The following is a 12,141-nucleotide window of genomic DNA, read 5'->3' as shown; positions in this document are numbered from 1 at the left end:
GGTGGCTCAGTGGCTGGCGTTGCGCTGCTAAGCACGAGGTCGGAAGTTCGATCCCCGTCTATATATGGCGGTCGCATTATGATGGGGGCGGAATTGTCCATTGCACATTTTACGTTGGTCGCACGTTATCGGAGCTCCAGGTCGTGAAAATTAATCCGGAGTACCCCCCTACCTTATAATGTTATCGTTGTCTCGGCACGTTAAACCCCAGAAATTAATTTAAATGTTTGACAAACAAACCACAACAATAAGAAAAATCAACCCAGGAAATGAAGAAATTAGGCGACTTATTGGGCACTCTGTCACCAAATATTGAAAGTGTTACCGCTCATATATATATATACATATATATATATATATATATATATATATATATAAGCTTCATCACGTCGGTCAGGGCCACTCGATGAAAACGCGCCACGTGCGTTTGCATCGAGCGGCCGTGCGCAAATTCACTTACAGGAGATGACTGCACGCTCCGGCGTCAAAATCGAGCGGTTGTTTCTACGCTTTTGCGACATGCTGCACGCACGTTAATGCGGCGCACGAGCGACCCCATAAGCACACAAGCGACTTGAAACTGGCCTGCTGGCACTTCTTTTTCCTTCATCTTGTTTTCCGTACAAACCATTGCCCGTGTAGGTGCAGCTGCCTCTTTGAATGGAGAAGGCATATTAAATGACGCCGTGGCACACTGCCGCTTCCTGCCGACTCTGTAGTCACGGCCACCCGCCCCTTTCCACCCCAGTGACGGCCGAAATGCCGCCGGGTGAATCCACCAGAAGCTGGTAAATATATCGACATATGTATCGTTCTGAAGAATGCTTTGTTGAATATGCTCAAAGCTTTATCAAGCACAAGAAGGGACTCCTTCGCTGCTATAGTCTAAACGGCAGCTCGCTATGCACCGGGAAGTCACACGTCATGAGTGCTGCATAACTTGTATAAGGCATGAGTTCCCGCGGGCGCCTTCGTGCCACGTCCTTCGATCTGCAGCTACCTAAAATTCAAAGCATCGGCCAGTTTATCCTGAAATTCGAATTACGTTATCTAAATACCTTCGCTTTCTAATATACAACACGACCATCGGCCCGAACGTGGTCAGTGTATTCGAGAAAACGCGGTAATCGCGGCGTCCTTGACTCCGAACGTGGAGGAAGTTATTTTTCCACCCCCCCCCCCCCCCCCCCCCCCCCGCAACGCAGAATCGCACGCGAGCCGTCGTCGCTCAGGCCGCGAACGCGCAGGAAGTGACGCTAAGCTTGTGACGCAGTTATAGCGGTTGCCACGGGAAAGAGAATGCAATGAACGTGGCCTCCGAGATTACACGGCGAACCGGTGGTGCCATCTCGAAGGCCCCGACCATGGAGACTACGCTCTCCCCCATTTTGAGTGCTGCTCTCTTTCGAGCGCCTCTTCCTCTTCACAATCAGGCACACGCACACTGGCTAAACTATCTGGCGGAGTGCTTGGTGGCTTGTGGGCGTGACGTCCACTCGGGCTCTCTCCAGCAGCAGCTCTTGCGGCGCTCTGGTACCCTCCCGTTGCCGGCCAACAGAACCCGGACGCGCGCTGACGCGGCAGCTCGGCTCATCTTCCCGCAAGGTTTGTTTCGCCTCATTCTCCGGCATCGGCACCACAGCATGTTTCTTTTGTTTTTCTTTTTCTTTTTCTGTTTTTTTTTTTTCACTCACTGTTCTTAAAAACTATGCGTTTCTTCCGGCGACTGCGTTGGGTATGCGCATTTTCTCTTTTGGTCAGTTCCGAGCGAGATGTGTACCTATTGGTCCCTTAAAAAAGCGCTCCACCAAATATACATTTCTCCGTTCGCCGTCCCTTGGGGTATCATTATGAAATATTACGCAATGAAACGCTCAACGGAGAAAAAAGAATCAGCGACGATTTAGCGGTAAATGCGAGAGAAATGCGTCAGCACTTAAAGAGCAACTCCGCCGATTTTTCTATTGTAACTGGCCTTAATAAGTTTTCGACACGTTCTCTTCTGTCATCTCATTATCTGCGGCAACCTATTGACCCTTTTCGATTAGCAGTTTTCTCTAGAGGAACGAGATGGCACCTTCGGCTGCGCCCGAATACCCGTGCGACGGACCGCTCGAGGGACTTTGCGTGTGTTCTCGGGCTTCTTTCACGCTCGGAAAAAGCACTTTTATGTAGCGCGTAATGACCAACAGAAAGCTGTATCGGGAGCTTTTCATGTTGCTCTGCAATTTGCCATTGTCACTTTTCAGCTAATTTTGATACTTGAGAAGTTGATTAATTATAGAAGACTATAATTATGGAATTGGACGTAATCCAAAAATAATCTGAGTACTCCAAGCGACAGCAAATAACGTTGCCTTGGTTATGTACAGCTACGTGACATTTGCATATCCTTAAATCTTGGTGCATGGTGGCTGGGGCACCCTGTATGTACTGTCGATGTCTGTACCAGGTCGTTGTTCAAATGTTTGCCTTCTTGTACGCTTATCATCTGTCACAGGTAGAAGGAACAGCCCTTGACATCGGCTTGCCGTGGCGTCTCCACCAAACTTACGCGAGGAGAAAAGCGGCAAGAAAATGGCTACTACGCAGGTTCAAAAGCGTCTTTGTATTTTGTTGCATGTTATTCTTTCGTATGCGTAAAGAGCGATATAAATGAAGACGACATCCGTAACTTCAAGTTATACCGTATGTTTCACGTAACGTGAACCAAGTTAAAAGCAAACGGCAGACGAACGGCATACAATTCGCAGTCCTCGAATGAGCTACCATATTTATTTTTTAAATGCCAATAGGTAACCAATTAGTTCAGTTTATTTAACTTCAGATCATTAAACTGCTTTAAAAGTGCTATGAAAAAATATTTGCTTTCCCTTTCTGTTTGACGTTGTGCTAATTGGTTTCTTATGTGTTTTATGTTTAATTATTTTAATTCGGTTTCATATTGTGCTTGTATACATATAAAACTTTTTGCCGTATTCATATTACTCTGTTGGACCTAAAGCGCGCAGCGACGCCCCTTTCCCATGTATCGCGAAATCGCTGCATATCCAGGAAAAAAAGGGAGAAAGGGAGGGAGGGAGGGAGGACATCATGGTAACTGTTATGGCGAAGTAACATGCGTGCTGACGAATTACTTGGTTTAGTTTTTTCTAAGTTCCCAACAATAAATGCTCCAAAGCATTACATGAGGGCAAGGTTTCAAACGGCACAATCATATACAGGCAACTTTTTAAAGTGTGCGATATAATAACAGGAATCTGAAACTTTTATTGCAACTGTTCGAAAGAAACAGCTTCGCTGGAAATTGGGTTGTGATTCTCCACGGTCGCCCACATATGCTGTCTTGCGTGTAAGCTCGACATTACTATTGCCTAAACTATGGACATGCTGTACACATCAAGCGCGATTCTTTGTTTAATCGCTAAAATTGTTTGTAGCAAATGTGCATTTCTTACGTGCGCTGTACTGCCGCTACTAGGCGGAATCAAGGACCTCTGTCAGGCTCGCATTGCCTTTTGTCCTTGCATCATCATGAGATTTTATATAGTTGAAGTAAATAAATGCAAATTCAAATTATTTTTCGGGCCTCCATGGTTCACCATGTGTGATCGACAATAGGCCTGTGCGTGACAGCCTTTTGGAAGCATAAAGATGAGTCGATGAGAAATGGCACGTACACAGAGGGAGACGGCCGCCCATTTGGCTTAGCGCGTGCTTTCAATATGAAGGCCGTCTTATACCGGCGGTGTCCGTTACCGGCGCACTGTACGAACCACTTCCAAGACCTGTAGAGAAGAGATCTGCAGTCATAATTATTGGAAGCAGTCCTCATTTAATTCTATTCAAGTATTAAATTATTCTGCCATGGAGCGCAGCGCTCTTTTCAACGTGGTATGCGGGAGCGAATTATGCAAAGCACTGTCTACTTTCACGAGGACCGATGAGTGTTAAAGCTGTGCAGTGCGCGCCGCCAGGTCTCGGAGGCCATGCTCAAAGCAGGCAGCTCGGCTATTCATCAACACCCATCAACACTCGTCTTCGGAAAACTGAGCGAACGCACTTCCGCTTAGCGGGGTCGACCTGCCACAATTGGTCTCTGATGTCGGTCAATTTTATTTCTCGTTGCAGGCATTCGAACCCGGCTCTCAAGACCTTTACCGAGATGTGGAGGGAGTGTACCTCAACGTGGGGTATCCGGAGGAAAACGTGCGCTCCGCGTTATCCTACACACCGCTAGACGGCGACCTCTTCGTTGCGAGTTACCCGAAATGCGGCACCACTTGGATGCAGCACATCGTGTACAGCATACTGCGCGACGGCGCGGCCCCAGCGAACATCATGGAATTCTTGAGCAGCAGTCCGTTCTTGGACTTCATGGGAGCCGACGTTGCGCGCGTTATGCCTCGGCCCGGGGCCATCAAGACCCACTTGCCGTTCAACAAGGTCCCTTACTCGTCTCAGGCCAAGTACATCTACATAACCCGTAACCCTTACGACTGCTGCGTGTCGGCCTATTACCACGTGAAGAGCTTCCACGCGATGCTTTTCGGCGGCACGTTCGACGAGTACTTTGACATGTTCGTTGAAGGAAAAGTCGACTACGGTGACTACTTCGCCCACCTTCTGTCCTGGTACGAACACCGCGGCGACGACAACGTGCTGTTCCTGACGTACGAGGAGCTCAAGAAGGACTCTCGTGGCTGCGTGCTGAAGATCGCCGACTTCGTCGACAAGCAACAGTACGGTGACAGGCTGAGACAGCACCCGGAAGTTTTGGACAAGGTTCTCGACACGATTAGCCTCGAGTCCATGAGAAAGCTTTATTCCCAATTGGGAGAATGGGCCAAACAAATGATCAACACGCCGTTAGAAGCACTGCCCGAATCGATGAGGTCGGCAGTCGAAACTATGAAACAAATGTTCTCGAAGCCGATCAAAGGAGAGTTCGTGAGGAAAGGCATTGTGGGAGACTGGAAAAACCACTTTTCGTCGGAGCAGGTCACAAGAATGAAAGAGCTGATCGCTGCAAAGACAGCCGGTAGCGACGTCATGGATCTCTGGAAGGACACGGACCTACCCCGATGAAGAAGGAATGGAATGGAATGGAAAAACTTTATTTCTCTATATCTCAGAGAGATTGGCGGTGGGCCGGTGTCTTCATGTTTTGAGTCCTGGCCGCTTCACAAGGTCGGCGCCCCTATTCCAGGGCACCGCTGAGTCTTGCTGCCTCGCAGGCGTGCTGCACAATTGCCCGTCGGGCTGTGAGCTCGCTGTTGGTGAGCAGACCCTCCCATTGTTCCGCACTTGGGTTATTTACTTTATGGAATGCGAAATTACGCTTGCATTCCCACGTGATGTGCTATAACGTGGGGGTTGTTCCGCACCACGGACATGTATCCCTTTACTGGGTAGGGAACATTTTGTGTAATGTGTGCAGGTTGAAGAACGTACCTGCTTGCAGTCTTCGCCAGCTTACTGCCTCATGTTGTGTGAGCGATGTGTGGGGTGGGGGGTATTTAAGTCTCCTTCCTCTGTAGTGGTTAAGTATTTCTGCATACGTCGGCTCCACCGTTAAGGGGGCCTCTAGGGTTTCCGACTGCCCTGCTCGGTGCGTGAGTTCGCGAACCAGGCGGTCCACCCTTGAGTTGCCCTCTATCCCGGTGTGTGCCGGTATCCAGAAGATCCTATGTTTTATCTTTTTGTTAGGAGGCTCTGTTTTGAGGAGGATTCTCAGTGCTTCCTTACTAACTCTGCCTTGTGTGTAGTTCCTGCATGTTGCTTTGGAGTCCGTTAGAATTATCAGAGATTTGTTCCTGCGGTAACCTTCAGCCGCCGCTAGAGCTACGGCGACTTCCTCCCCCTCCGTTACCGTGCAGTTTCTCAGGGTCGCGCAGCTAATTGGTTCTCCCGTGTGGTTTACCACTGCTGCCGCGACTCTAAACATTCTAGTGTTGCGGTCCCATGGGTATACGGCCGCGTCTGTGTATACTGTGTTTTCTAGTGCGGCTAGGTTTCGTTCCACGAAATCTGCTCGTGCCTGCCTTCTGGCGGCGTGGAGATTCGGGTCCATGTTTCTCGGTAGGGGGCTAACCTCCAGTGTCTGGCGAACGCTGTCTGGGATGCTAGCAGCCCGATTCTCTATTCCGTCTGTGTTATGCCCTATTCTTTTTAGGAGCTTGCGGCCGGTGGCAGTCTGCTGGAGCCTGGCGATCTGTGCAATGAGCTGCGCTTCCGCGAGTTCTTCGAAGGTGTTGCTTAGGCCCATCTGTAACAGTTTATCGTTGGGCGTGTTTCTAGGCAGATGTAGCGCCGTCTTATACGCTTTCCTTAGTAGCGTTTCCGTCTGTTCTTTTTCGTGCTTGGTCATGTTGTGGTACGGGAGCGAGTACGTGACTCTGCTGACCACTAGGCTTCTGACCAACTTGATTGTGTCTTCTTCTCTCATTCCGCTTCTTCTTTGAGATACCCTCGTTATCATTCGGCTTACTTGTTCTGTCGATTTTTTTAGTAAGCTGATTGTGTGGCTGCATTTCTTGCTTCCTTGAATCCACATGCCTAGGACGCGTATCATGCTCCTTTCAGGTATGTTTTGTCCCTCTAGTTTTACTATTAGTTCTTCCTTGGTGGGGTTTCTTCCCACTCTCAGGATTCCTGATTTTTCGGTGGAGCACGCCAGGCCCCTTTCTCTGACGTATTCTTCCACGCACTCGGCAGCTTCCTGCAATTTTTCTTGCTTCTGTCCCAGGGAGCCTCGATTGACCCAGACCGTGATGTCGTCAGCATATATTGCATGCTGGATGCCATCAATCTTGCTGAGTCTTCGAGCCAGTCCGATCATTGCGATGTTGAAGAGTATTGGTGAGATCACGGGGCCCTGCGGCGTGCCTCTGCGTGGGGTGGTAAAGACGTCACTTCGCAGATCCCCCAATCCCACCGTTGCCGTGCGTTTGGTCAGAAAGGCCCTCACGTAGTCGTGGATTCTCTTGCCGCAGTTGGCGTTGTTCAGTCCTTCCATGATGGCTTCGTGGCTAACGTTGTCGAAGGCCCCTTTGATATCTAGGGCCATGATAACGTTTTCGCCTGCTCTGGGTGACGTGTTTATGATTTCTTCTTTTATCTGTAGCAGGACGTCCTGTGTTGACAGGTTCGCCCGGAAGCCAAACATGCTGTGCGGGTATAGCTCCTTGTCCTCCAGGTGGTGTTGGATTCTTCTGGTGACTATCCTTTCGTAGAGTTTACCGAGGCACGAGGTGAGGGAGATGGGCCTCAGGTTTTCAATCTGAAGCTTTTTGCCGGGTTTAGGTATCATCACCACGACAGCGTGCTTCCATTCCTTCGGTATCGTGCCCTCTGCCCACAGTGTGTTGAGGTATGCTGTGAGCTGATCTATCGCCTCATCGCTGAGGTTGCGTATTAGGGAGTTTCTGATCTTGTCGGCGCCCGCGGCTGTGTTTTTGGTTGTCGCTCTAATTGCCGCGTAAACTTCCTCTCTTGTAATCGGTCTGTCCATGTGGGGGTTCTCTGTCCCCAGATACTCCCCGTCGTAGCCTTTGGGATTGTCTTTGCCGTAACATTTTACACGCACTGCCTCCAATAGTTCCTCGTCGGAGCCTTCGTGCTGGTGAACCAGTTTCTGGATTGCTTTGCCGCTTTCTGTTTTCGTTTTGGTTGGGTTCATGAGGGCTTTTAGTATGCGCCACGTCTTGGCTGTGCTGAGCGTGCCGTTCAGTGAGCTGCAGAACTGCAGCCACCCTTGCCTGGCCAGCTGTGTTGCCTTATGACAGTTTCTTCTTATGACATTCCCTTATGACAGTTTTCTTCTTCTTTTCTTTTTTTTAATTTTCTCGGCAGCTATTTCACAAAATGGCAGGTACTGGTTGCTGGTCTTTGCCATATGGTGATCGAATAAAGTGCGTAAATTTATCGAAACGTAAGTTCACTACTAAACAAAGTGGCAGCAGAGTTTGCTCAAGGTGGCTCTTTTTTTCCCACAAACGAGAACTTTTTTCACAAAGATATCCTGTTTGTAATGTGTATGTACCGCTTTTTAGTGTAAAAAGAATGCGGCAAATTGTCAGACGGTTAGCCAATATATATTCTGCGTCGATTTACCTTTTCATCGCCAAGATTTTTTTTACTTCGAGTGCGACGTTCGTGCATTAACTTTCTTGTAACCCCCCAAAAATCGTTATTCTCTACATATACTTCCTTACGCTATTACCGATAACGATTTTGTTGGTGCTCAAGCTTTCTGGCGATTTCAACAATGCGTTGTTTCAAAACACTCGCGTATACAGAAATAAAACTTGGTAGAAAAAATAATAAAGCAAGCACTGGTAAAAGCGTGCTGCAGAAACTCGGTGCTTTGGGGGCACTCTTAAAGAAGTCACGCAGAAACTCCTCTGGGAGTTGTCTAAGTGTGCGCAAGCACTGTGTTACTTGCTCATCTTCACGCATCCCGGTGTCGTTATCAATGTTACTAACATTGGTCCAGCCAGCATAAACGACAGCGCTGCGACGACGCACACTGCTGCGGACGGCGGCGCAAGGTCAATCGATGACGCAAGCAAACTATACTGCATGTGGCGGGGCCAGGTGCACTCATTGAGTTTCCGATCACTATGAGCCGTTATCGCCCTGTAGCGCCTTATGCATCCGCGTCGGACAATTATGAACCGTGATCAACCGGCTGCGAATGGTACCGCCGCACGGGTCCTATCCTGAAAGCGATCCGCGATGGAGACAGGGGAGCAGAGAGTGCGGCGAGTATTGATAGCTTCGTAAGCGCTGTGTTCTCGCCGCTCAGTTCGCGTTGAAGGGAGACGCAGTGCGAAGGTGAATTCGCGCTGCTGCGGGCCCTATCTTGAAAGCGATCGTCATACGGGACGGACAGACGGGCTGACGGTTTTTCTCGTTGGGTAATCATAGAAATGCTTACGCATTTACAAATTATTAAATTCGTGTTGTGTAGCTCTCGACGCTGCGGGACTAAAACGTCCACCGTTCCCGAACGTGCGGTACTTAAATGACATCGTTGATGTATACAGTCAAGCTCACTGTAGTTGAAGTATGCATTGGAGGGAGCATTCTGCAGCGCTGTCAAAGTTGTACACCCATAGGAGGCGTCGTAGGATATAGGTGGCGTCGTACGATGATTTACCGCAATTAGCTGACACTTATGGTAGCAAAAAATTATTCTTAACAGCAAATCTGGTACATTTGGTATTTACTAATAGCTCAGAATCAATAAAATTGATAGAAAGTTTATTTGTTATTTGGTTATGGCAACAACAAAATTCGATTAAACCGAAACAAGTTATCTATAGTAAGGATGCTGTTGTAACGAAGAAGAGCAGAGGCGCTGCCGTCGCGAGCACAGTGAAAAATAATCCGAATAGCTCGATTTTGTAAGTGCTTAAGGGATGAAAGATCGTACTGATAAGTACTTCCCTATGATACGATGCCATAACTGATATGAGTATGAATGAAGGCGAAGTAAAGACAAAGAAGGGTCAGATGAGAAAAATATGAGCGTGCTTTAAGCAATGCACGAATGCCGAATTTTGCCATTCTTTCTAATATGCGCAATATGGTTAAAGAACTTAAGGTTAGTATCGAGGTGAACGCCAAGGAAAGATACACTATAACTGACACAAATCAAATGCGAGTCAGTTGTGATGCGTTGTAATGAGGGTAACTTACGTTGAGGTGATTTAAAAACCACAAAGTTAGATTTATTTGGATAAATAAGTAAATAATTTTCGGAACACCGCTTAGACACGCTACAGAGAACAGTATTTAATTTGGTAGTGACAGTGTTAATATATGTATAAGCAAAGGACATAGCCTTATCGTCAACATATAACACGCATTGAACCACGTTTATACTGTCAGGAAGGTTATTGATGTAAAGTAAAAAAAAAAAAGTAATGGACCAAGTAATATGAGCTTTGAGGCACCCCTTGGTTAGTTGTTTTAGTAGCGGAGGAAGAGCCTGAAATGTATTCTGTGTGCTTTCTCTTCTGCAGGTAACTTTTTCATCCATCAGCGATATCCAGACGTCCACGCAGTGTGGACACCGACTCTTGACGGGTCCAAAAAAAGGCCACAGCCCCGCCATTACCTGGCAGCCTGAGCTAAGGATGAAAGGGGGCCCCCATCCAATGCTGGTGGTTTGCCACGAGGCAACCCTCCTCCCCCCCTCCCATCCATCAGTGCCTATATGCTTCAAGGGTTAATTGCGAAGACATATCCTGGGGACCCGAAGACAGCTATGGCACATAATCGCTATTCATGCTGCTTTTTATTGTATCTGGCTGGTATGTTACGAACATACCTTGTCAGGCTCTTACCTTTTGTATTGGCGCCATCTTTCCGTTGAAAAGAAATAAACTTTCACTTTCACTTTCATTAAAAAAATTATTTAAGAATCACGGTTAGATGCCAAAAGCTGCACCTCCATGTACGTGGAAGAAGAATCCACATTCCTCATGTTTGCTATGGGAAAAACTGGGTTTCATTGCCTAAACGAGGAGGTGAAGATGGAACTACGTGTAGTACACTGCCATGTTCCTGCTGCATCCTGGATTTTCAAGCAGTCTCAAAGAATTCGATACACACTTTGAGATTGCTTTCCGCCATCTGTGACAACACGAAAGATTAGATCAATTTAGAGACAAGATTGTTGAGAGTGGATTTCAAGTACACGAGCAAACCACTTTCGTATGGTTCCACATGCATAGTATTTCATATGCAGGATGAATATTTTGTGTAGTCCATTCCGAGTGAAATTAAAAAAAGAGATTGAATGCAATGTACAATATATTCTACAAGGAGTCTTGGTAGGCTATAGACTCGCCGAATTGACCACATTTTGACCTGTATAAATGTTGCAAGTCAGCCGAACAAAGTTCAAAGGTACGCTGAAGAGCAACGCTAATTTGATTTATTCTGGTGAAACCCTTTTCACTTTTCATTTTCTTCGAGACTCAATTCGCATTTGCCCGTCGGAGAAGGGTCGGTTATTAGCAAAGCGACAAACTGAAGGGCAGTTCCTCCTGTTTAATTTAGCGCCAAATATATTGGTGTGTTTGGCCCGATTTAGTTCAGAAAACAAAACAGTTTGCAAAACGCCTTTTGTGCCTTCGGAATGCAATATAATCATTATTTATTGATAAATTACTGGTACCGAGTGGACGCTCAGGACGTCACGAACGAGGAGTTTCTGCAACTTCTCGACTAACTGACACTGAACCACGGTGCACTGAATTAAAGGGAAGCTGAAACACTTTTCGAAAAAAATGAGTTCCCTGCGGCATTCTACAGTTTTGGGGTTATTGAACGCGAATATCTAGTTTAGAAAGGGTGGAAACAAACGCTAGCGGCTGTTATATATACAGCGGTTAGAATTGAAAAGTGAGAAGGTATCAGCACGCAAACTATTTTAGATATTTGTCTTTCACGACATACACAAAACAAAGCCTGGCGTCGCATTAACAGAGTGAAGGATCAGTGGCGGCAATTATGTGAGGTAAGTAATTCAACCTCGTGTGTGAATTTTATGAGGTTGAATGCTTGGTGGGCTTTTAAGGTTGCATAGGTGAGCGTGTCCTCCTGAACTACTGTGTCGATGGTACTAGCAGGCTTTCTTCTGTTATAATGTTTTACATCTTGAGAACTATGTCTTTAGAAATAGTTTAACCGAGCAATAATAAGTCTTGACATAGAATGTTTTGCAGCCTAAACCTGAACAATCTTTTTGAGTAAGAATAACATTTAAAATTTAAAAGAAGGTATACGTAAAAAGTCGGCACTGGGAAGAGAACGCCTAACTTCAATACATGTCGCGACTCGCTAGCAAGCCTAGTGTTAGTGAACTACAAATACAGCGCAGGTGCGGTGGCTATAGCAGGATTTTCGCGTCGTGAGCTGCCGCGAGCGTCTGCTTCTCTCTGCTTCTCATCGCTCGCAGCAGCAGCGCCACTTTTTTTTCTCAAAAATTGTCATAATTGTTTTTTTAGTTTACTACAATGAAGAGTAAACAAATTATTAATATTTTGTCAAAGGTAAGTTGACAAATAAGAGGTTTTTTATTCGAGTTACGTCGACGATGACACATACTAGTGATGTCGATGAGGT

The 12,141-nt window shown here is 46.9% G+C and overlaps 1 protein-coding gene across 1 annotated transcript; it reads left to right on the top strand.

Annotated features, from left to right (window-relative positions):
• Positions 1–1,248: 1,248 nt before the first annotated feature.
• On the top strand, positions 1,249–5,099 carry LOC126540040 (sulfotransferase 1C2-like). Its single transcript, XM_050186843.3, has 3 exons — positions 1,249–1,605; positions 2,501–2,592; positions 4,132–5,099. The coding sequence occupies exons 2-3, from the start codon at positions 2,578–2,580 to the stop codon at positions 5,086–5,088; spliced, it is 972 nt and encodes a 323-aa protein (XP_050042800.1). The 5' UTR covers positions 1,249–1,605; positions 2,501–2,577; the 3' UTR covers positions 5,089–5,099.
• The last annotated feature ends 7,042 nt before the right edge of the window (positions 5,100–12,141 follow it).

Source organism: Dermacentor andersoni, chromosome 2 (assembly GCF_023375885.2).
Source record: "Dermacentor andersoni chromosome 2, qqDerAnde1_hic_scaffold, whole genome shotgun sequence".
Lineage (NCBI taxonomy): Eukaryota > Metazoa > Arthropoda > Arachnida > Ixodida > Ixodidae > Dermacentor > Dermacentor andersoni.
The sequence above is the reverse complement of the archived record's forward strand: the minus strand, read 5'-3'. Positions and strand labels throughout refer to the sequence as shown.